Source organism: Rutidosis leptorrhynchoides, chromosome 1 (genome assembly GCF_046630445.1).
Source record: "Rutidosis leptorrhynchoides isolate AG116_Rl617_1_P2 chromosome 1, CSIRO_AGI_Rlap_v1, whole genome shotgun sequence".
NCBI classification, from domain to species: domain Eukaryota; kingdom Viridiplantae; phylum Streptophyta; class Magnoliopsida; order Asterales; family Asteraceae; genus Rutidosis; species Rutidosis leptorrhynchoides.
Window position 1 is genome coordinate 481,749,464 of NC_092333.1, and position 26,362 is coordinate 481,775,825.

Below are 26,362 nucleotides of genomic sequence, written 5' to 3' on the forward strand. Positions count from 1 at the left end.
TCATCACGCCATCACCTTTATCAAATCACCACTATACCCACAAAAACACTCATCACACCTCCATCACCACTAAATATGGTCTTAACAATTACCCATTGGGAAAAGAAGAGTATCCATGGAATAAAGTTAATTTTTTTCTTTCTTTAAAATTTAAAAGGGTATATTGTGAAGTTTACAATAATTGGTGTGGTTGGATCAAATTTGTGTATGGCAGGATCAACTCTCATTTTTGAATGTGTGTTTGACTCCATCTTCTTCTCAACGGATTTTCAAATTACAAGTGTTTGGGCAAATCCTTCCAGTTTTTCTTAAATAATGAAGATGAGGCGAGTGTTTGGGGTAAAATTTGCAACTATATAACAAAAGAGGACGTTTCTCTAGAGTGAGTAAGATTTGCTTCAGATAAAGGAAGTAGCAAACCTTTGGGATTGATGACGAAGTTTTTATTATACACCCCTCTTCTCATTATAAAAAATAAGAATTGATTCAATTACTGTTATGAGAAAAGGTCAAAAGGGAATAAGGCTTGAGGACTAAATGTGTATACAAGTGTTTGCGACTTTGTCTTTTTACTAGTTCATGACCCGGGGTATACACGGGTTTTATGAAGAAAAAAAAAATACATCATAAGATTAAGAAGTACGTCTACAATAGGCACATGAATAAACTTTTTTACCATAGGCACATGAACCACGTATGCTTACAAATACTCCTTACCATAGCCCAAAATTAGTTTGAAAACTTAACACTATTTTTGATAATAATTTATTTCTTACAAATACTACTTACCTCTTTATCAAAATCAAGTTACTTACCCCCAAATAATCAGAGAACCAAAATAGCCAAAAGCTCAAATGGATTAAAACCTTTAATTAACACTTAAAGTCAAAATTAGTCTTCAACTCTAAAGTTCAAATCTTTAACACTTGAAAATTTAGAAAGTTTAAATCTTATTGTGCTAGATTAAATCTTTAACACTAAAAAAGTTTCATGCTTTTACAGTTTAAATCAATGCCTTGTCTTTGTCCATTTTCATCCACAACAAGTCTAGCTTTCTTTCTTTCTACAGAACCAACAGCCTTTAACTTTGTCTTATAGATCTAGTGACAACTAATAGCCTTTTTGTGCTGAGGTAAACTAGTAATTTCCCAAGTGTCATTTGCTTCAAGAGCCCTTAGCTTATCATCCATAGCAGTACACCACCCAGGATCATTTATAGCTTCATAAAAATGAGCAGGATCTGAATGAGCCAACAAAGCTGTAATGTATGATTGAAATTGAGGATCAAGGCTAGGAGATGAAACTTGATTTGCTACAGGAACATGTGTCATCACATAATCATTTTTCCATGTGGGAGGATTTATATTTCTCTGTGATCTTCTTAAAACAGGTTGAGAGGTACTAGTTGATGATGTGACATTATGATCTGATGCAGGCTCTTAAGGATGCATAACAGGATCATCATACACAGTAGGATGAATTTGAGATATGCTATGAACAGGGGAGGTGTGTGTAATGTTGTATTATTCTTAGAGAAAGGAAATATATCTTCATAAAAGATAACATCTCTAGATACAAATGTTGTATGATTCTGCAGATTATACAATTTATAACTTTTTTGATGAGGAGGATACCCTAAGAAAACACAAGGTATACCTCTAGCATCAAATTTGTCTACCCCTATTGTGGATTACTTGCCATAGCTAAAAACCCAAACACTCTTAAATGATCATATGTAGGAATCTTCTTAAGTAAGACTTCATAAGGTGTTTTATATTTAACAAAGGAGTAGGAAACCTGTTTATCAGATAAGTAGCAGTAACCACACAATCACCCCAAAACTTCAATGGTAAACTTGAATGAAATCGTAAGATTCTAGCAGTATCAAGAATATGCCTATATTTTCTCTCCACCCTGCCATTTTGTTGAGGTCAATGAGGATAAGGAGTTTGGTGCACTACACCTTTCTTTCTCAAATAAGCACCTAATTCCCCTTTAACAAATTCTAGAGCATTATCTAATCTAACCATCTTGATCTGTGTATTGTGTGACGATCAGAAAATTTTTGACCAAATTTAAACTTAATCTTTATATGTTCCCGACACGATAAGCAAGGTCTGTAAGGTTGAGTCTCAAAATTTTTGAACTGTTTACATTGAAACATTTAACCCTTGACTATTCCCAACGATTCACGAACAATTATGTGTAAGTAAATATGTATATATATATGTATATATATATATATATACATATATATATATGTATGAAACTTGATAAGTATAAATTTTTATATTATTATTATTGTTAATAGAATTATTATCAATAAAACTAGTATTCTTATAACTAATAATATTATTAGTACCATTAATAATATTAACATTTTTATCAGTGTTAGATACATTAACATAATCAATAGATTATATATAAATACGAAAGTTGATATATATATATTGATATATTATTATTATTACCAGTATTATTGTTACTAGTATAATTGGTATTATGGTTAATAATAAGATTATAGATTTCATTAATAATAGTATTATTACTATTACCATTATGTTTATATTACTAATATATATAATATTAAAGAATATTACTATTGTATATATATTTATTAATAAGATTGATTATAATCTATAAGTACAAATATTATTGTAAGAATAATTAAAAATATAACTTAGTTATAATTTAAATATCATTAGTTCTTATTATTACTAATATTATTTGATATTATTATTAATAGTATTATCTTTAAAACATGAAATATAGACATAAAATTTGATACGCGTAACTTGTTATATATTATTATTAATAACAATAAAAATACAAATAATATTAATAATCACTAATAAATTAGTATTAGTAACAATATATAAATCAAATAAAAGATATATTTATTAGTAATAATATATACAAACGATATATTTAGTAATTAGAAAATTAATAATTTAGATTACAGCACGAATCAGTCAAAAAAATAGACATCTGATATATTTTTATTTATTTAACTTGCCTGCTAGTGATCTTTTCTTCTGATTTTATTTCTTTGTCGACCATTGATACAAAACAATATGTATCCGTGATTTAATAGTGTTTTACTTCAATTATCAGTTCAATCATATATTACATTGCAATTGTAGAATTTAAAAACCAAAAACAGATAGAAATAAAACTGGATATATCTCTGTTTCGACTTGTAATTCACAAAAGCTCAAATTCGATCCTTTCTTCAAAATCTATTAATGTAGAAAGGTTAGAAATCCTCCACTAAAACTGTCTGCAAAGTTTCATGCTTCAATTTCTAATATCAAGCCCGAATTTCGGAGTCAAAGCTTTAAATTTCAAAAGTCAAACTTTGTGTTCATAGAGAAATTCGTAATCGTTTTGATGTTTTAAGTTTAATTGATGATCCAGATAGTTTCTAACAACGATTTACAAACTATTTTGTGTAGGAATCTTGGATCAAAACAGCCTTAATTTTAAAATCACGATTTATGTTTATATAAATATTTTTTTTTTCTTTCGTAAACACAGCTTTTGCTGTCTGAGTTATAATTTTTTTTATTTATTTAAGTCATCGAACGGGCGTACTTGTTTCCACTTTAATACCCAAACTCATTAGTTAAATCACTAATACGTATATAATGGGTCTCTGATCGAATTAAGATTAAGAAGAAGAGGAATGAAACAGAAACTGGTTAAACACAATTCAAACTAGGATTATATCAGAAAAACAGGAATGGCTGGGTGGTAAGGAGTGTTTTCGTTATACGAGAGGTCACGGGTTCAAGACCTGGCAGGGGCATTTATTTTTTTGTGGGGCTTATTCTTCAAGGTAGTCTTTCAAACACTTTTATTATTATGTTATCATTATTATTGTTATTATTATTATTATTGTTATTATTATTATTATTTATTGTTATTATTGTTATTCTAATTATTGTTGTTATTGTTATTAGTATCATTATTAGTATTGTTACTAGTATTATTTTTATTAAGATCATCGTTAATATAATTATCAATATTGTTATTATTAGTAATATAACTATTATTATCATTACAAATACAAGTATTAGGAAAAAAAATTGTTATTTGTTATTATTATTAGTATGTTAACAACTAATATTATTAATATTATTGTGAAAATGATAAAAATTATTGTTTTTCATTAATATTAGTATTAGTATCATTTCTATTAGTATTAGTAACATATCTAAAACTTGTAATATCATTATTATCATTATCATTGTTATAAGTACTACCTTAATATAATCATTTTGTTTATTATTATTAGGATTATCATTATCAGTGCTATTATTATTACTAATAACTTATTTAAGGTTATCATTAAAACAAAAAGTTATATAATTATTAGTAATATCAATATCATTATTACTAAAAGAATTATGGATATAAAAATAAAGGTTTTAAAAATATTATTAAGATTATAAGTATATATATTAACTATATTAACAAATTATTTTAGAAATATTCACATATAACAACTTATGTATTTTTAATATAACACTAAACAAATTATATATATATATATATATATATATATATATATATATATATATATATATATATATATATATATAACTATGAAAATATTAATCATTTCGAATGTATATACAAATTAAAAATATATGTTATTAATATAAAAATGGTGTAACTAATAAATTTATATATATTCATTCGATTACGATTATATGTATTAATGAATATACAAATAATATAGGTTCGTGAATCCGAGGTCAGCCATGCATTGTTCAGTGTCGTCATATGTATTTTTACTACAATATACAGTATTGTGAGTTTCATTTGCTCCCTTTTTAAATGCTTTTGCAATATATATTTTTGGGACTGAGAATACATGCGCTGCTTTTATAAATGTTTTAGGAAATAGACACAAGTAATCCAAATTACATTATATGGTTGAATGATCGAAGCCGAATATGCCCCTTTTACTTGGTAACCTAAGAATTAGTAAACCAGTCTACTAATTGACGCAAATCCTAAAGATAGATCTATTGGGCCTAACGAACCCCATCCGTTGTAGCGGATGCTTTAGTACTTCGATGTTTTTTTATATCATATCCGATGGATGTCCCGAGATGATAGGGGATATTCTTATATACATCTTGTTAATGTCCGTTACCAGGTGTTCAATCCATATAAATGATTATTTTTGTCTCTATGCATGGGACGTGTATTTATGAAAAATGAAAATGAAAATCTTGTGGTCTATTAAAATGATGGAAATGAATGTTTATGATAAACTAATGAACTCACCAACCTTTTGGTTGACACTTTAAAGCATGTTTATTCTCATGTATTAAGGAAATCTTCCGCTGTGCATTAGCTCATTTTAGGGATATTATTTGGAGTCATTCATGGCATATTTTGAAGGACGTTGCATTCGAGTCGTTGAATTCAACAAGATTATTATTAAATCAATTATAGATGGATGTATTATGAAATGGTATGCATGCCGTCAAGTTTATGAGCCATAGACATAGCAGCTTCAATAGTCTGGGGCTCACTAGACTCAACCCCATGCTCAATTTTCTCAGATAATCCATCAATATAAGCTTCAATCTTAAGATTCTCATCAACATAAACATTTGGACACAATAAAGTCAACTCAAAGAACCTTTGTTCATAGGCATCTAATTTGGTGCCCTTCATTTTCAAGTTCTTAAGCTCAGCCTCTAACTTCTTAAGTTCACCCCGGGGACGATAACGGGTGATCATTCTCTCTTCAAAGTTGTTCCAAGTCAAACCATAAGCCAAATCGTTACCCAAACTACTAACCAAGTTGTTCCACCAAGTTAATGCACTATCTTTAAGAGTGTAGCTTGCGAAACTAACCTTGTCCTCCTCTCGGACTCGGCTAACCCTGAAAATAGACTCAATCTTCTCAAACCAACGAGTAAGTCCAATGGGTCCTTCAGTGCCACTAAATTCTTGTGGACGACTTGCCATGAACGTTTTGTGGGAGCATCCCACCTGGTTATTGTTATTCGCATTAGCATTAGCATTAGCTGCCATAGCATCTGCTATTCCTTCGGAGATAAGTCGTTGCATACGGGCTTCGTTGGACTCGTTGGGAGGCATGATCTTCAAAACAGAATAACACAACCGTTAGTACTAAGAATAATACCAGTGTTATAAAGGAGTAGATCGAACACGAAAAGATTAACCATTAAAATAATAGTCAATAAACACTATGAGTAATAATATGACAGTTATGATAGTTATAGAAATAACCACCACATGCATACATACCTTATGATAGAAATCATACAACATACATAGCACCTAACATACATGAACTATATTACGCATAATATAACATGCCAAGAGTCACAACATCAGAAATAAATATGATAATGATAATAGATGTCATAAAGAAATAACCATCCATACATAATGAAAAATATCCCATAACAAAATCCTTAATAAAATCCTCGGCAAAACGCCGTACATCACCCAAAAATGACTGTATAAAAGGACTTTAAGTCTTATGAAATAAATAATCAATCATGAATCATCATATCACATCTGCTTAGAGCGGGTGTGATAAGCTGGGCTGGTATGAGGCTCGGCAGGAGTCTCATACTTCCTCAACTTTCCTTTCACCACCTCCAACTCTGACTTCAGACCACGAACCATGCTCTCAAGAGCCTCGAACTTAGCGTCCACCTCATGGTTACGCTTCCTAGTCTCGAACCCAACATTATGCTTGAAACTGATAAACGAATCCATACTAGCTCTAATCTCGTCCATCACCTCGTTATGCGGCAAAATCTGCATGCAGTCGCTGAGAGCATTAATACGCTTCTCATTCGAGTATGCTCTAGTCATGTGAGTGATGGTAGCCATGTAGTGGTTAATAGGATCATCGATCAAAGGCTGATCAGCACGGCGTCTAGCAGCGGACGACGGAGCAGGAGCAGAAACGGAATTGTTGCTCGAAGTCGACATCTGCAAACAGTAAAACCACAAGCCACATACAATATAGAAATAACATAAGTAATAACTTATAATTATTCCTCATACGAAATGAAATGCATAATAATGCTATAACAAGAAAGGTCGGGATGAAGACTAGACTCTAATGCACCCTAAAGACCACGGGTTAACCACATTAATGCAGCCTAATTCCCTACAACCAGAGCTCTTATACCAACTGTGATGGCCCCGTCAAAACACTTAACGGCTCTGTCACTTGGTCCCACAGCTTGATCGAACTTAAATGAATTTAATAAACAACATTGAATTCTTTTATTCAAAAAGTTTCCAAAAAAGGAAATATACCAAAAATATGTAGTTTAAGTAACTCAACATATTAAATTCCAAAGTTGACATAAAACATTGTCAACAAAACTTACAAGTTTAAATTGTTCCAAAATAGAATGCAAGTTCAAAGTTTCATAAATGTTTAACAAAATCTGCCCAATGCATGCAGACACTTCTAACACAGCGGAAGCAACCAAATAACTCAAGTACCTGTGAAAACATGCGAGTAAACTGTCAACAAAAATGTTGAGTGAATTATAGGTTTAAATAAACGTATAAGCTTTAGACCACAAGATTTAACCTGTTAGAAAACATAAAACATTATTCCATTATCAATGAGCCACCTGGTAACCACTTAACCCTTTATTTACCCTTGCCAAACACAATAAATAATATACACTGAACAAGTGTATCTACAACAAATTACGAAGTACTAAACTTTCCGATTATAAATTACTAGCGCGAGTAGCTCGAAATGGGGTTGTCAAACCCGATAGATCTATCCGTAGGATTCGCGTTCACCAGTAGAAACCAGTGATTACAGTTACCAGACTAGGGAATATTTTTTTGTTCAACTCATAACGAATAATTTAAATTTAATTGCCACTTGTGTCTAAATGTAAAATAAAATGCATGTAATCACATCCCAAAAATATACTTTGAAAAGTATGTAAAAACGGGACTATAACTCACCTTAATAGCAAACGAAGTAACCACACAAATATGCGAACAGCTAATGAAGTATAGTGATCAGGAATGATCACAACGCCGACCTATAAATAAAGAAGGTCGATATAAATAACTAACTTAGGTCAAGTCTTAGTATGATAGCTATTGTACATGTTGCAAGTTGTGACGATCGCTCCAAATCCATATGGACGAACACATCATTCATCGATTTCATTGCGAGGTATTTGACCTCTATATGATACGTTTTGTAAACATTGCATTCTTTTGAAAAGGCACACCATAAATGAATATTTAAATCAAAGGTTTTTGACATCTGATGATTTTTACATATAGACAATCACCGTAAATAAGTTTACAATAGTACTTCCATTGACAATGCAGTCAAAATAAGATACATGGTGATGATTTGGTGAATACAACGTTTCCTTGATAAATATGCCATGTAAGACTCCATGCACATAGCTTGTCTAACACATAAGCAAACAGCGGAAGACTTCTAGGAAACCTGAGAATAAACATGCTAACAAGTGTCAACACAAAGGTTGGTGAGTTCATAGTTTTAATGTTTCGTATAATCTGTATGTAAAGGTGGATCACAAGATTTCAGTTGTTTCATCCAGAAACGTTTATCAAAATATTCTACGAAATTGAGCACCCTGGTAACTAAACTTAACGTATATATAATTTGTACCCTTTGTATAATCATCTTAATAAATACACGCAAACCAACGTGTACGCTTCTCAAATAGCATACGTCCGTTAAAAGGCTAGCGCTCTAGCTCGGACGGGGATATCAAGCCCTATGGATCCATATACTACTACTCGCGCCCACCAGTTCTTATAACTGGCAGTTACTAGTTACCAAAGCTAAGGGATTTTCGGTTCAAACTCAGTGTAGAATTAAGTATGTACTTGTATCCATTGTGTTTTTAAAATAAAGTGCATGTATTCTCAGCCCAAAAATATATATTGCAAAAGCAATTAAAAAGGGAGCAAGTGAAACTCACACATATAAATATTGTGTATCGGTTAATAAAGCATTTGCATGTATTCTCAGCCCAAAAATGTAGAGAGTAAAAGGGATCTTATGAAACTCACGCATATAAATATTGTATATTGGTTAATAAAGCATTTACATGTATTCTCAGCCCAAAAATGTAGAGAGTAAAAGGGATCATATGAAACTCACTGTTTAATATTGATATACATTATTGCAGGAAAGCACGTAGACGCATCGAAGATGATAAACACGAGGTTTGATTCACAAAAATACCCCCGAACATTACCCATAACCTCCATGGCAATAACCCATAATTTCCTTAACTCTATCCCGCTTGAAAACATATTTTGAAAGTGACACGCTCATGACCTCGTCGTAGTATTTTAGGTATAATACTAATAATAATAGATTAATATTAATCTTAATAATAATAATAATAATAATAATAATAATAATAATAATAATAATAATAATAATAATAAATAATAAATAATATTACGGAGTATATATATATTTGTGTATGTGTGTGATTTAAATCGAGCGAAAACACTGGAATTTATAGATGTGGCCTGAAATCTGGAGTCATGCGACTCGCATGGAAATGGCCTTCTGGCCATGCGACTCGCATGAGGACCAGGGACAGCTCACATTGTTTTGGCTCCTAGCTTGTCGACATAATATAAAATAAATATAAATATATAAATAATTAATATAATTATTTATATATTATATTTTATTCTTGTGCATAGTAGACTAGATATTTTTGGTCCGTTGCGTCGGGCGTTTCTTCTTGACTCGGGTCCCGGTTCCGGATTTTCAGACGTCCTTTCGTACGCTGAGAAAACTTGCATTTTACGTTTCGTGACACGTACCTTTGTCAAAATATAGCCTTAAGTTATCCATAAACTATACCACTCATAGTATATCTTAAACTTTCGAGTATTTTGGTCATTTACTTCTATAAATCATCGTCTCGTTATTCGCTAAAATACATTTTAAAATAGTGTTTTACTGTAGCAAAGTTACTGTAGCAAAGTCAAATTTTACTGTAGCAATTCACTGTAGCAAAGTCAATTTCACTGTAGCAAATAGTGATTTTCGAAAACACTGTAGCATTTTGAGTAATGTGGCAATTTGAAAACACTGTAGCAAATTAGTGTTTAACTGGTTCATCTTAAACGCTTTAGTTAACTTATCTAAATATCAATTGAATCAATAAACGAATGTTACTATCGTTTATTATATATATGTATATATCTTTTTAATATACATAAATCAGTTTTTAAATACACATTGGACGTTATTTATAAATAAATTTTAATAATAAATATTTTAACTTATCATATACATTCAAATAGATATTTAAACCATGGTATCATGCAATTAAAACTTTGTTACGTTTTCAAGTTATAGTATATATATGTATCTATTTACATATAATGGTTCGCGAATCGTTGAGAACAACCGAAGGGTAATTGAATAGTTCAAAATTTTGAGATTCAACTTCATAGGCTTTGCTTATCGTGTCGAAATCATTAATCATTTAAGATTAAGTTTAAATTTAGTCGAAATTTCCGGGTCATCACACAAGTAGACATAGAACAACACTCAACATGCATCGGTTTGATCGGAACAGCGTACGGACACACACTTTCTATTTTTAGAAAGTTTCTATTTTTAGCAGGTTTCCATTTTTGGAAAGTTTCTATTTTAGGAAAGTTTCTATTTTAGAAAAGTTTCTATTTTTGAAAAGTTTACAAATTTAGAAAGTTTTCATATTTAGAAAGTTGCTATTTTTGGAAAGTTTATAAGTTAGGAAAATTTTCTTAATTAGAAAGTCAACAAAAGTCAACTAAAAGTCAAAGTCAACCGAAAGTCAACTCAAAAGTCAACCTTGGTCAAACATAGTCAACGTTAATTTTAAAAGTATAAATTATAATAATAATATAGGTTATAACGTTAATTAAAGTTATATATATCTTCGCCTAACCAACCCACCCGACACATTAGTGTGCTCAAGAACACCCCAAGAACAGCAAACAAGTCGTGACTTACAGCCATGAAACATGTTCTAGTCATACCGGGTGATCCGTGGCTCGGATTTCGATGACCCGGACATGAAAGTTCATCCCATCATCAATTCTAACACACTAGTACACCCTAAAGACTCCAAAGATGATCACAAAGTCGGACCATACCTGATTCAATTAGTTTTCACAATTTAATCTCAACAAAACACCATTTTAAGCATTTCTAGAACTCCGGGAATCGAAATAACATGAATCCGGAGTCTAAAATTAAAGTCTTGATGAGAGGAACTCATCTAAACACTTTAATTTCACTTTTATAACAGTTAAGTTTACAGAAAAGATCAAACAAGCTGCTGTCCCAAATTAATCAAACCGAAAACATGAATTAACGAGCATTTCTACGCATACAATCAACAATACAATAACATATAATCATCATACTATTAATATAACATATAAAAACAGAAAAATTGAAAAGCTAGGGTTAGGGTTTATACCCTAACCAAGAAAAGAAAGATATGATTGCGTAGAGAAGAACGAGAGGAACGCGTTTGTGTTGAAAGCTCCTTGATCCAAGTACAAAATTGATGAAGATGATGATGATGTTTGGTGATGGTGGCGACGGCCAAAAAGGAGAGGGAGAGGAGAGGTTGAGAGAAAAATAAAATTTAGGTTTAAGTGATAAAATGTAGAATGAAAAAAAAAACTAGCAAAATGAAATCAAAAGGGGTTACCCCCTCCCCCTGGCATTCGGCCGAATGGGTGAGTGGGGTGGGCCCCACTTAGCCCAATTTTGTATTTTGATAATTTCCTTGTGGCCCGAACGCTCGATCGAAACCCGAAACGCGAAAACAAGACTACGCGATTGAAAATTCGGAGAGATAACAAATACGCGACGAAAAATATATATAAATACTATATATAAACATATGACATTAAAATATCATATTTAAAATAATTAGGATTTAAATACCCCAAAAGCTCGACCGTTGGTTTGAAAACCGAAAAGATTCGTCGGATAGAAATTCACGATTCGTATAAACGTACGATATAAAATATGAATACAAATATTCATTTAACATATAATAATTAATATATTATTACTAATATAATAATATAGGTCATAGAAATGACGTGGCACGAATAACAGTTAACGATCGTTAAATAATTAACGGTAAAAGATAACGGAAAAAGTAGGGTCGTTACAACAAAAGTGTGGAAAGAAAGTGACTGCACAAGATTTGTCTTTTGTCAATTTTGGAACAGACAAAAGACTGAATTTGAATTCAGGAACAACTAGCACTCCTTTTAAATTCATGCCATTATTCAATGTTATATTGCCAACATGTGAAATAACAAAGGAATCAACATTGGGCAGTCTGATCTTTGGTTTCCAAAACAATGATTTGGAATCACTAAGATACTTTGACACATGTGTTATATGATCTGTAGCTCCTGTATTCAATATCCAAGTATTAAGAGAAGAAAAAATAGAAGTGATACCTGCAGTAAAGTGATGATCAATTTCATTACCAGAATCATCATTAGACTGCATATCATTCTTATTCAGCTGAGGTAGACATTTGAGAAGTTGCTCAAATTTCTCAGATGTAAAAACAACATTACTTCCTTGAACATTAGCAACAGATCTCTTTGGTTGACCACTTTTGACTTTACCAGAATTTTGTTTTGACCTTTCTTGCAGCTTGTATTTGTAATGCCAAACAGGATAGCCTATCTTCTCCCAACATTTCTCTGTCGAATGCCCTTTTTTGACAAATTGTACATTTTCCAGATTGAGAAACCCTAGCAGATTGAGCAACATAGAACATGCACTTTTCACAGTATGTAAGGGTGTCATTAAGAGCAATTGGCTTCTTATGGAACTATAGTGCTCATCCAAACCATTGGGAAATTGAAACAAATGTAACTCTTCCTTTTGTTGATTGTAAGCAGCAAGAAAAGCATTAATTTCTGGAGTCACATTAGTAACCCTAGGCAACTGATTCATTGAATCAAGTTCCTCCCAGATGATCTTCAATTTAGTATAATACTCATTGATTATCATATCTTGTTGCACCATAGCATAAGTTTCCTTATGAAGCTTATACTTCCTAGATCCATTGCTCAAAGCAAAACGTTTCTCAAGTTGCTTCCAGATCTCAACAGTTGTGCCTATGAACATGATCGATTTAGCAATCGAATCACTAACAGAGTTCATGAGCCAACTTATCACCATGTTATTGCAAGTATCCCACTGTTCAGCACTAGCATTATCTGTAATAGATCTAGCTATAGTTCCAGTGATGAAACCTATCTTCCGTTTGGTGGATAAAGCAATTTCAATTGATCTTCTCCATGATCGATAATTCTGAGCTCCAGTTAGCTTCTCTTGAACAGCTAATGAACCAGGACCTTCGGATGGATGTAAAAACAACGAATTTTGATAATCGAGTTGATTCATTGTAAATTTCAGAGATTAAAACAGAAAAAATGATGTGGAAACAATTGAATCTGATTAAGAACATAAAAGGATTCAACAATTTACTGAATATAAGATTCGAATAGTAACAGAATCGAACTAAATCACCATTGCCGCTCTGATACCATGAAGAGTTTCAGACAACGATGACTTAGGGTTTCGATGAACAATTGGAACACTAAATTGTATTCTCATTCAATTGAACTAACTCTATAACATTACATCCAATTTGATATATAAGTTGTTCGTTAGAAACGAACTCTAACAGAAATTAACAAACTAACAGACTAAAATATTTACAGAATCAACCCTGCACTACAAATATTTACAAAGTTTATCCCTGTAGTTGCCAGTAACCATCAAATGACCTCCTTTTGACTATGTTGACTTGTACATACTCTATTGTAAGTTAAAGTTTTTTTTTTTGGAAAAAAAGGAAATCATATAACCAGACATGATCAAAGCATAGATGCCCGAAATGGAAAACATTACAACAATGTAAGGAAAAGGAATTAGACGACGCAGACTATTCCCAACGCTTTGGTGCTAACCTAAGAAACTGCCCTAGAGGGCGGCAATAGAATTGCACCCGCCCTACTCGTTGTTTCTTGTTTAAATAGAAAAACAAACCAAATTCAAATACAAAACTATCTCCCAAATTCAAACGAGTCAAGCTAATGATATGTTCAAATATTTGATGGAAATGCACCAATATTCTTCACCAAGCTAATGACATAATAAGTTATTTTGCAGATATAAAAACAAACAGTCTTCACTATTCAAGATATAGATCTTTAGGCAACAGTTTCTCTACCGACATAGTTTACAGATCTTCAAACAAAACTATCTTAATAAACAAACAACACCTTAGTAACTTGATTTTGATTTTGGCCCATCTTTAGTTGTCGTCACGACAATCATATGTCTCATAAGTTTCTGTGAGGTAGCACGATCTCATCAAATTGCTGTTTACATTTTTGTTTTAGCATTCAGTTTTTATCTTCTTGAGTGGTCTTTACTTTTTTCTTTATGTTGCTCCCCTTTACTCGGCTTTCAATAGTTGTGATTTAGTTGTGTGTATTGTTAGTACGCAAATAAATGTGCATTCTGGATAATGATCTCGAATCTATGAGGGTGACTGAACAATCGATAAGGTGAGTTCAACTAGGTTAAGGACTCGGGAGAGTTGGCGCTACATAGAGGGTAGAGATAAAGTATCTATGAAAAATAAAGTGTATATATCAAAGTTATATTAGTAGTGTCAGTAGTACCAGTGGTGCATTTATGATGCGTACAAGATACTATTTAATGACAAGTACTAGGGTTTGTATTTGATGAGTATGACAATGCCGACTTTTCATCATTTGATGGTATCGCCAACATAGGGAATTGGTTGCGCCTTTTAGGGCTGAGGTGGCACACCTATGATGTGTGTGCACACTGCCACATGTGTAGGGCTTACATGTTACCACAACATAAATGGCTTACCTGTCACCACAAGTTGATATCATCTTCTGTATAGCTTTAGCGATGTGAGCAAGCATCAGTGTTGTAAATCTCCTTATTTCTTCCCGGGATCTCGTTTTTAGAAGGCAACCGAGACGAGATGTCCATCTCCCGAGATTTCCCGGTCAACGGGGTCAAACTTGGTCAAAGCCACGATTTCTCGAATTTTCTTGCTCATTTCTCGAATTTTCTCGTAAAATCTCGGATTTACTCACTTATTTCTCGGATTTTTTTTTTTTTTGTAAAATATCGTAATAATATATATAAATATATATTTATTTATTTTTATATATAAATTTATACTAAAAATACTAAAAAGTCAATGTAAGTCAACATCCGAGATCTCCCCGAGATTTTTCCGAGATGCCGAGATCTCCTCAAAAATATCCAAACAAGATCTCCCCGAGATCCGAGTTCTCCAACCTTGGCAAGCATATCCTCCGGTTCAAAGATGTTTGAGTCTGTTGAGTGCAAACTAAATCCCACATTGATTATGGGTGTCTATCGACCACGAGTTGATTTATTAATTGATATTATAGTACTCAAGGAGCTCATGTCTTATATATTTGGTGCTTGTCCCATAGTATCCTGTCCCATGAGAGTCCAAAATCACGTATCATCAATTACCATTGAATTTTTCTTGTGGTTTACCCTTAAGTTCCTTCGACCTTTCTTCTCACAAACCACCACCCATTTCAATACCATCGGTTCCACATTTGCAGTTTTGGTTCACATGTTATTGGATCATGTTTTGCCATTCCATCATCGATAACACCATTGAGCGGAAATTATTTTACCACGACCAAAAGGTCGGCTGGATCTAATATAATTAGCACCTACCGTTTGATAGTAAGACACAACGCTCAAAGATTGCGAAGGAAGAAAACATAACTATCTGATAACGTCCGACAGCCTCTATCTTGATCCCAACAACCTCTAATACCTGTACGTACTTCATGACAACATGTGAATGTCCAAATCCTGCAAAACCCGGGCACCCTTATATCTCGTGGCTCAAGGGTTATACATAGCATGAAAGATCCATTTTGTTTCGATTTAGAATTTGCAATTATTTAGTATCTTTTCGTACACATGTAGTTCATCCATACTCCATACGAACTGAATGTACGGAAAATAGCATTTTCAAGTCCTAAGATTTATATTAATCTTCTATCCAGGTTATACATTTGTTCATCAATGATACACAGTACAAAAATACAACAATTGCAACACAAATGTTACCACCATTACCTTTCCTTAGATAAGCAAATCTATTTTGACTTTTACGGTCAATCGAGTCACTTTAAATCCATAATGTCATATTTTTTTCCCTTTAAACATGTGTACAAAATAGTTTTGCTGCGACAAAAAAGCATCAAGTCAAACTTTTTCTTCCAAATCTTATATGAATATTTCAAATTGAAATCACCCCATTTGACTGCAAAACTATAAACATACCTCGATGTGTGCAACCGGGTAGCAAATTTCCTGCTTCTGTCGATGCTCAGTTTCATTGATGTAGTAACGGAGTAAACGTGTCTGATGAAACTGCCCCTAAATGCGCATGAAAGAAACTAAACTTTAATCCAGAATTGATTCTAAGATTCCGAAACAGAAACATTTATTCACTTCACGTGTATGTTAAAAGGAGCAAAAAGCACTCCAAAAGGGCCTAAATTTCTAGCATTAGTAAAAAAAAACTATCACGTGAGTTGATATTTCCACTTTAAAATTTGATAAATCCACTTCATTAACTAGTTATACAGTTGTATTAACTAGTTATACAGTACAACTGGTTAATGCATAAAGGTAGGTAGTGTATTTATCAAAAATTTCAAAGTGGATTTATTTCTTCAAGTCGCAGATTTAAGTTGCATACCAGTAGCATCAGTTTGCTTTTTCTTCGCGTCATCATCATCAAGATAATTCTGATAAATATATGTACAAAAACCCCACAGGCCCATTAGCATAGCGATTATCTTTACCCCGTTCATTTTGGCATGCAACACAATGACCGCAGCCAAAGGAGTTAAAGACAACGACAAAGTACTAATCACATTTGAAAATAAAGACGACACCAAGAATATCAATCCCACAACACCAACCGAACACACTTGACAAGCCACAGCGGTCCCCACAAAAGTCATCACATAAGCCAAACTCCCTTTACCGAAACCATTCAACTCACCGCCCAAAGTCCGCCACTCGCCGCTAGCAAAAAGACCAAAGATGGAAAAACATGTCGCAAAGAACGAAGTGTATATTGAAAGCTCAAGAACCACCGAAAAAGTTTCTTTCTTTATGACTTTTTGGAAGCAAAGTTGCGTAACGGAAAGCAAAAGAGCATAAAAAGCGGAAGCAATAAGTGTAACTACAAAACCAAGAACGTATTGCGCGTTTGTGACTCCAGACGGTTTATCGGAATCATCGTTGACGGAAAGTAGAGACGCGGATAACGAAAGGACCACCACCGAATTAAAAATCAAAACAGTAAACTTTTGAGAATTAATGAAATATGAAAAGACTGCATTGAAGGCTAATTGGGTAGCACAAATGAGAGAGTAAGTAGAGGCCGAAAGGTATAATAAACCGACAGAGTATAACATATTGTCACCGGCGATTACGGCACCAAGAATGATATATATCGAGAATATAACAGAGAGTGAAAAAGATGTGTTTATTGTAGCTGATGATTTTTTGGATGAGGGGAATAAAAAATATGGAATAAAAAGAATTGGAAATCCAATAGTTTGAACAAGTGTAGCCATCCATTTACTATTTCCACCTTGATCGTAATAAAATCGACCAAGAAGAACAGCTACAATTTGACCAAAAAGGAGCAAAAAAATGTTAGCAGCAACAAGTAGCCACCATTGCCAACGTGTGAGCTTACCAAGCGGCAATAAGCCAGGGCGAGTTCTATTGTTTGCCACCAATGAATCTTCATTGTCTACAAAAGAAATCGCAAATACGCAATAGTAGTTAGCTTTTCATACAAAGAGACTAAACACTTCTGATAAAGCCAATCACTTGTGATAAACCATTAGCCACAAAGTGGTCCAATGGTTCACCCCAATACTTAGGTGTTGGGAGGGGGGAAAGGTCTCGAGATCGAGTCTCCTTTCCTTAAAAATACCCGTAAAATTTATTCCGATAAGCCGGATTGACCCATGGGGAGGTTTTACCGACCATATTCAGGATTTAGGTCCGACCGGTCTGCCCCTCGGGATGCTTTAAGTTTCGGGTCCCTGTTATATGGTTCGGGTTTCCACCCGAAAGTGCGTGTGTGCGTGGCAAATGAGAGTATTCGGTGCCAACTATTGCCTTTCAAAATAAAAAGAATCATCATATTCATATTTCATTAAAACGAACATATCGAATAGAACATAACCAGTGACCTGTTGATCAGGTGACCAATGAACTTCACATTCTTAAAATTTTATCTGCTTATATGTATCGTCATCTATATACTTTGGCATTGTATGTGACTATTAAACAGTATTAAAATCAATACATTATTGTATATTGTGTATATTGTATGTATTGTATGTGACTTATTTATGTTATAAAACTTGATTATCCCATTCTTCCAAGAAATTATAAAAAAAAATATTAAAAAAATAAAATAAAAAACGGTAGAGTAGTACATAATGCAATTCGAAATTTATATGATTGGACAATTTCAACTTTTCAACTATCAAATTGCAATATCCCATCTAATTTTTTAAGCCAAATTTTTATTAAACAAATATGTAAGAAACAGCGAAGCTATCGCTAACCAGTCTTGCTACTTACAAAACAGAAGTGAAATTAAACACTCGGTAAACAAAAAAGTTCTTATCAGTTTAATATACGACATACACAGAAAGATAGATAATATAATATAATTAATAATGGTTAAAAAGGGAAAAACCTGGCATGTTGTTGACGAGATCCCTCAAAATTTAGCACAATTCTTACAACAATTTTGGAGATAAAGGTTAAAAGGGAAAGGTTGATGAGTGATTGAGTGATAGTAGGTCGCAATAGTATTCCATGTGAGATTGACTTTTTGACACTATTTATGCAAATGTACAATGATGTTATTTAACCATAGTTATAGGATCGCGCGTGCTGCTTTTAACGTAAGTTATTAATTATTAATTAGCCACCTGATTTATACGGCACATTTTACTTTCTGTTTTGTTGGGCACACAACCTACAACCCAAAATAATTATAGTTTCCAAAAACGATCATCTATGCGATTACGATAGTTATTGACTACACATCGAATGATAATTCTATGCGATTACATGGTAGAGTGCTTCTACATTACAAACCTAACAAAGTTACGATAATTTACATGCCAAAGTTGTTTACGATTACATAGTTAATAGTGCATAACGGTTACTGCCTTCTGATTATCCACTCCCCAAAAAAATCCAGTGGATGCACGGTTCTAATTCTACATATTCACTAATACTTCTGCACAAAATAAAAGTCAACTTGCAGCATGAAAAGACTTTCGACCCGAAACAAATTCTTAAACCGGGTGACTTCCATTCAGGACCATGAAAAAACTCCGTAAGCTACGGGAGAGGCTAATCATACTATTCTCAGCCACAAACTTCAGTCAGCCTGTAGAAACTAACAAATGCTTACTGCTTACACTCTGGCCTGCTGCAAACCCCATAGATGGATTCTCCCATCGAGATCGAGGCATGCTTAGTTGCAATCAGCCTTTAGCTCTCCGATCTTATTAAACTCCTTAGGCAGCTCCTAAATGACATCGGCATTAGATTTGTTAAAGAATTCATAATTATTTGTCAATAATATATAAACAAATGCAATTCACTATTTTCTCTTAAAATGTAAGTAACTCACCCAAACAGTTCCTAGTGGTATGTTGAAGAAGATGTAGGTAACATCAACAGTACTCCACATGGTCATTCTTTCAGCTCTAGTCATCTGATCATTAGCAATTGCGCTGGACTGACTTGTAGAGGCACAATTGTCTGCAGCTATATCTGTTGTTGCAGGTAATATGATTTATAATTATATTTGATATGAACTTATCATAATAAACCTCAAAGCATTATAAAAGATGTAAACTTATGAAGACCTCAATAACCAATTGTTAAAAACTGAAACAAAGCTAACAATTATAAAATAACACACATTTAATACGAACGAAAATGCGAATCACTTCAGCTATAAGTTATTATATAATCAAAGCTGAATCCAAATACATGTGTTTTAATCAATATTGACCTTCATTATGTGTACCTTCGAGCCATCACACCTTGTGAGATTCAATCAATTTATATGCAAACGAAGAACAAAAATAGCACTTAGGGCGCATATCGATTGGTTCATTTAAAAAGTGCTGAGTAAAATATGTTGTTATTATAAAGCCTAAGCAAAAATCAGTTAGTTTTCCAGCTGTAAAGTGCTCAATACAATTTGTTGACATATGAACCCTAAGCAATATCATTGGTGTTGGCATTACATGTCCATTTGTGTAATTGTAACTTGTAAGATTCAATCCATTTATGTGAAACCAAAGAACACAAATTGCATTTAGAGCGCATATCAATTGTTTCATTTAAAAGTGTTGAATTAAGTATATATGTTGTTATTATAAACCCCAAGCAAAATAAGTTAGGTTTGCAGCTCTAAAATGCACAATACAGATTGTTGGCGTATAAATTAAACCCTGAGCAATATAACTGTTAGGATTCTGCAGATAATGAAAAAATATATACAGATGCAATATGGCAACTGAGCAGCTGATATGAACTTAAATCTACAACACAGTTTATAGGCTCACACCTGCATGCATGTAGGTGTGAAGGAAAACACTGAAATTAACTACGATTAAAAATGCGAGATTAAATAGATTCATGTGCAAATAAAGAACATAATCCATATAAAGTGCAGAACCATTATTTTATTTTAAAGTTATAGAATAAAAAGAGGTGATGATAAACCCTGAGCCAAATTTATCAGGTTTTCACATCAATAAACTCTGTTTTGAATGTAAAGTGTGTGGTTTACTGTAAAGTAACCTAAATGTTGTTCGAGAAAAGTCACTAACCTGATTTTGTCATGGAGGGAGATGCGTGTACTTGAGAAGCCTTGGCAAGTAAAGTGATGGTGACAGTTGAAGAGATCTTATGCAACATATTTGGTACTTGAGAAGGTGAGGAGATATTTTGGCTGTAAATATATATTAAGGGTTAAGGCTACTCAAGGGTCATTGTGATGACCCGGAAATTTCTGACCAAATTTAAACTTAATCTTTGTATGATTAACATTTCCGACACGATAAGCAAAGTCTGTAAAACTGAATCTCAAAATTTTTGAACTACTTTTATATATTTAAAAACCCTTCGATTGTTTTTGACGATTCGCGAACAATTATATGTAAATAGATACATATATACTATAACTTGAAAAGGTAACAATGTTTTAATTGCATGATACCGTACATTAAACTTATTGGTTTATATATCTAATTGAATATATATGATTTAAAGTTATTTAGTAAACGATAGTAACATTCGTTTATTGATTCAATTGATATTCAGATAAGTTAACTAAAGCGTTTAAGATGAACCAGTAAAACACTAATTTGCTACAGTATTTTCAAATTGCTATAGTACCCAAAATGCTACAGTGTTTGCGAAAATCACTATTTGCTACAGTGAAATTGACTTTGCTACAGTGAATTGCTACAGTAAAAATTGACTTTACTACAGTAACTTTGCTACAGTAAACACTATTTTAAAATGTATTTTAACAAATAACGAGACGATAATTTATAAAAGTAAATGACCAAAACACTCGAAAGTTTAAGATACAATTTGAGTGATATAATTTAGGGATAATTTAAGTTTATATTTTGACAAAGGTACGAGTCACGAAACGAAAAGTACTAGTTTTCTCAGCGTACGAAAGGGCGTTCGAAAAACCGGAACCGGGACATAAGTCGAGTGATGACATACGACTTATCAGAACAAAAATTACAAGTCAACTATGCATGTGAATTTAATATAATATATAATTAATTATATAAATTAAATATATTATATATAATATAAAATTATGTCGACAAACAAGAAGTTAAAAATTTGTGAGCTGTCCCAGGGTTCCATGCGATCGCATGGCCTTGAAGCACAAATCCCATGCGATCGCATGGGGTACTTTTTCAGGTATGATTGCTATAAATTGCAGTTTTTGGCTCGAGATAATCACACACATACACAAATATAGATATACTCCGTAATATTATTTATTATTATTATTATTATTATTATTATTATTATTATTATTATTATTATTATTATTATTATTATTATTATTAATAAGATTATTATTAATCTTATTATTTTTATTATTAGTGTTATTATTTTTGCGATACAAAAATAATAATGTACATAAAATATTACGACGGAGTGCTGTCCAAGTAATTTTCAAAACGTGTTTCCAAACGAGCTAGAGCTAAGGAAAATATGGGTTATTGCCAAGGAAATTATGGGTAATGTTCGAGGGTATTTTTATGAATCAAACCTCGTGTTTATCATCTCCGATGCGTCTACGTGCTTTTCTACAATATTGTATATCAATATTAAACAGTGAGTTTCATATGATCCCTTTTACTCTCTACATTTTTGGGCTGAGAATACATGCAAATGCTTTATAAACTGATTTACAATATTTATATGAGTTTCATTGCTCCCTTTTTAATTGCTTTTGCAATATATTTTTGGGCTGAGAATACATGCAATTTATTTTAAACGCAATGGATACAAGTACATACTTAATTCTACACTGAGTTTAAACCGAAAATCCCTTAGCTTTGGTAACTAGTAACTGCCAGTACATAGGATGTGGACTGGTGGGCGCGAATAACAGTATATGGATCCATAGGGCTTGACATCCCCGTCCGAGCTAGAGCGCTAGCCTTTTAACGGACGTGTGTTATATGAGTTTAGGACACGTTGGTTTGCGTGTATTAAAACGAATGGGGTATTTATCATTATAACGTTAAAGCTTAGTTACCAGGGTGCTCTGTTATGTAGAATCTATTGATAAACGTTTCTGGATTGAACAACTGAAATCTTGTGATCCACCTTTATATACAGATTATGAGCAACATTAAAACTATGAACTCACCAACCTTTGTGTTGACACTTGTTAGCATGTTTATTCTCAGGTTTCCTAGAAGTCTTCCGCTGTTTGCTTAGATGTTAAACAAGCTATGTGCATGGAGTCTTACATGACATATTTTTCAAGGAGACGTTGCATTTACCAAATCATCACCATGTATCTTATTTTGACTGCATTGTCAACAGAAATGATGTTGTAAACTATTATTTATGGTGATTGTCTATATGTAGAAATCATCAGATGTCGAAAACCTTTGATTTAAATATTCATTTATGGTGTGCCTTTTCAAAAGAATGCAATGTTTACAAAACGTATCATATAGAGGTCAAATACCTCGCAATGAAATCAATGAATGACGTGTTCGTCCATATGAATTTGGAGCGATCGTCACAGTCATATACTTTTTATTTTGTCCCGATCTAGGCCATATACCCAAAAAAATACTAATGTAGGTCATATAACTTCAAAAAGTGTATCGATGTAAACAAAAGGTGACCTGTTACAGGCTAAATAAGTCACCTTTTGTTTACATCGATACACTTTTTGAAAGTATGTGACCTACATTAGTATTTTTTTTAGGTATATAGCTTACATTGGAACAAAAAAGTATACATTTCTTGAAGCTTAATAAGTTGGTTTACATTAACACATATTTTTAAAGTTTATAGCCTATAATAGTATTTTTTTTTGAGTATATGGCCTACATCGAGATAAAATAAAAGGTATATGACCCTTGAGTAGCCTTGACCTATATATTAAATATACTCCAGAATTTTAAAGAGTTGTATTAATAAACTTGGTTACCAAAATTTTATCTAACAACACCAGAATTTTTTTTAAAAAAATAACCTAAGGATACTGAAACTCTATCTGCTAAATTCTGTGATGTTGTAAAAAACAAAAAAAAATGTCTTCAGTTTTCTAATTTTTTTTATATTTATATACTTTAAATATGACACTAAAATGCACATGAATTTGTTAACTCTAAACTGCATAATTTAAAATTTTGTTATATAAACCCTAAACAACACGATTGTTAAAATCTTGCAGATAATGAAACAAATTACAGACATGCAATGTGTGAACAAAATATTTGATTTGAAGTTAAATTCATATGTGAGCTCATAGCATAACACCTTCATGTGTTTGGTTTCGAATCCATATATACATATTAACAACGAACTACAATGTGTCATCAAATCGATAAATGTGCAAAAAAAGAACAAAAAATCCATATCCATTAAAGTGCAGATCGGTTAGTTCATTGTAAAGTGTAGAATAAAATATGTTGTGATTCTAAAGCCTAAGCAAAATCAAATAGATTTTATATATTAATAAACTTGGTTACCAATGTAACGCAGATCGAGAATTGTAAAGTAATAATATATATGCTGATCAAGAAAATAGAAAAACCTGATTTCGTGATGCTCGAATCGATGGTTGTTGAGAGCAGTATCTAACTTAATTAATGAAAGTATGGACCAGGTGAAGATCTTTTGATCTTCTTATAATATTAAATAATGTGGGAAGTGAAGATTTCCAGCCTACAATCTAGAAGCCCACCTTCTAGATATTCAAAGTAGGCAACCTTGACAACTCATATGGAAGTAGCAAAGTTGATGACGATGACGGCCGCCAACCTTCTCCGTTCACACTATTCCACCGCCATAGAATTTTTACTATAAATAGAGGTGCAAATCTCAGTTGTAAATTATCCTAAATCACTCAGAGAAGTGTAATCACAACCTAGAGAGTGTGTGTGAGTTTTGAGAGTTTTTTTTGTAAGAGTTTTGTAATACTCTGTAAATCTATTCTTGTGAGTAATAGAGTTGTTTTTCTCTCAAATTTATATCTCCCAACGTCCAGGCGATCCCCTCTTCCTAACAAGTGGTATCAAGAGCTTGGTTAGAGACGTTGGTTGAGTTTTTGGGTCTTCTGAAGTTTTCCCAAAATTCAATTTTGAGTGTACCATTGGATTCGTCTCGTCGAACCGAGTCCAACGCAAAAAACGGCGACTTAAACGGAGATATAACGAGCCCAGAAAACGCAGTCAAAGTTTGCTCAACTCGCCGGAATCTCACCGGAGAAGACGACCGGTGCCGGAATTTTCGCCGGAGAAGACGATCACTGTAGCAATTCACTGTAGCAGCTGGCGGCACTGTAGCAAATCACTGTAGCAGTACTGTAGCGGTACTGTAGCAATTCTGAAATTTTACAATTTGGTCCCTGAAATTTTCAGAATTTCATTTTTTTGGTCCCTGAAGTTTATAAAAATTATAATTTTGCCCCGTAAATGGAATTTAAGCCACGAATTGTCTATTCCACCATTTTCAACTGTTCCGGACGTAACGATGATCTCTGTTTTCTACAATTCAACCCCGTTTGTGTTGAAAAATTATTTTTAAGGTGATAATGTCCACAGAAGAGTCAACATCATCTTCCGGAGCTATGATTATGCTCACAGCAACAAACTACACACTGTGGAAACCTCGGATGGAAGATCTCCTCAGCTGTAAGGATTTGTTCGATCCTATTGAATTGAAGGGTATAAACCCTGATTCTACCAAAGAGAAAGAGTGGAAGAAATCAAACCGAAAAACTATTGGTCAGATCCGTCAATGGATTGATCATAGTGTCTTCCACCATGTTGCACAAGAGACAAACGCATATGTCCTCTGGAAAAAGTTGGAGGACATGTACCAGGCCAAGACTGCTCGGAATAAAGCCCTGCTGATGAGGCGTTTAGTCAACATGAAGCTCAAAAGTGGAACTTCAGTTGCCGAGCATACCAGTGAGTTTCAGAACTTGGTCAACCAGTTATCGTCTGTAGAGATGCCGCTTGGCGATGAAGTTCAGGCGCTACTGCTACTTAGTTCCCTTCCCGATAGTTGGGAAACGCTGGTAGTAACACTCAGCAACTCAGCACCGAATGGCAAACTTACCATGTCAATGGTCAAGGATGCCCTATTCAGTGAAGAGGCAAGGAGAAAGGACATGGGCACAGATCAGACCCATGCCTTTGTCACAGAGAATCGGGGGAGACAGCGAATGAGTAGCAAAAATAAATGGAGAGGCAGAAGTAAGAGCAGGGGCAGGTCAGCTGATGGCAGAAAACCAACATATAAATGTCATCACTGTGGATTAGAGGGACATATGAAGAAGAACTGCTATAGATTAAAAGAGGAACAAAGTCA

At 33.1% G+C, this 26,362-nt stretch overlaps 2 protein-coding genes across 3 annotated transcripts; both read right to left on the reverse strand.

Annotated features, from left to right (window-relative positions):
• Positions 1-1,100: 1,100 nt before the first annotated feature.
• On the reverse strand, positions 1,101-13,492 carry LOC139840104 (uncharacterized). Its single transcript, XM_071830333.1, has 5 exons — positions 12,532-13,492; positions 12,260-12,483; positions 6,799-6,993; positions 1,695-1,797; positions 1,101-1,438 (listed from the first exon to the last, which is right to left on the reverse strand). Exons 1-5 carry the CDS (start codon positions 13,490-13,492, stop codon positions 1,101-1,103), a joined length of 1,821 nt encoding a protein of 606 aa, XP_071686434.1.
• Positions 13,493-16,159: 2,667 nt separating this feature from the next.
• Positions 16,160-19,050, reverse strand: LOC139875000 (probable purine permease 11). 2 transcript variants are annotated; one of them, XM_071862392.1, is made up of 4 exons: positions 18,930-19,050; positions 16,896-17,966; positions 16,475-16,564; positions 16,160-16,375 (listed from the first exon to the last, which is right to left on the reverse strand). In XM_071862392.1, the coding sequence occupies exons 1-3, from the start codon at positions 18,934-18,936 to the stop codon at positions 16,527-16,529; spliced, it is 1,116 nt and encodes a 371-aa protein (XP_071718493.1). In that variant the 5' UTR covers positions 18,937-19,050; the 3' UTR covers positions 16,160-16,375; positions 16,475-16,526. The 2 variants fall into 2 exon arrangements, with proteins under 2 accessions (XP_071718493.1, XP_071718489.1); XM_071862388.1 differs by having other exon boundaries at positions 16,475-16,570.
• Positions 19,051-26,362: the final 7,312 nt, after the last annotated feature.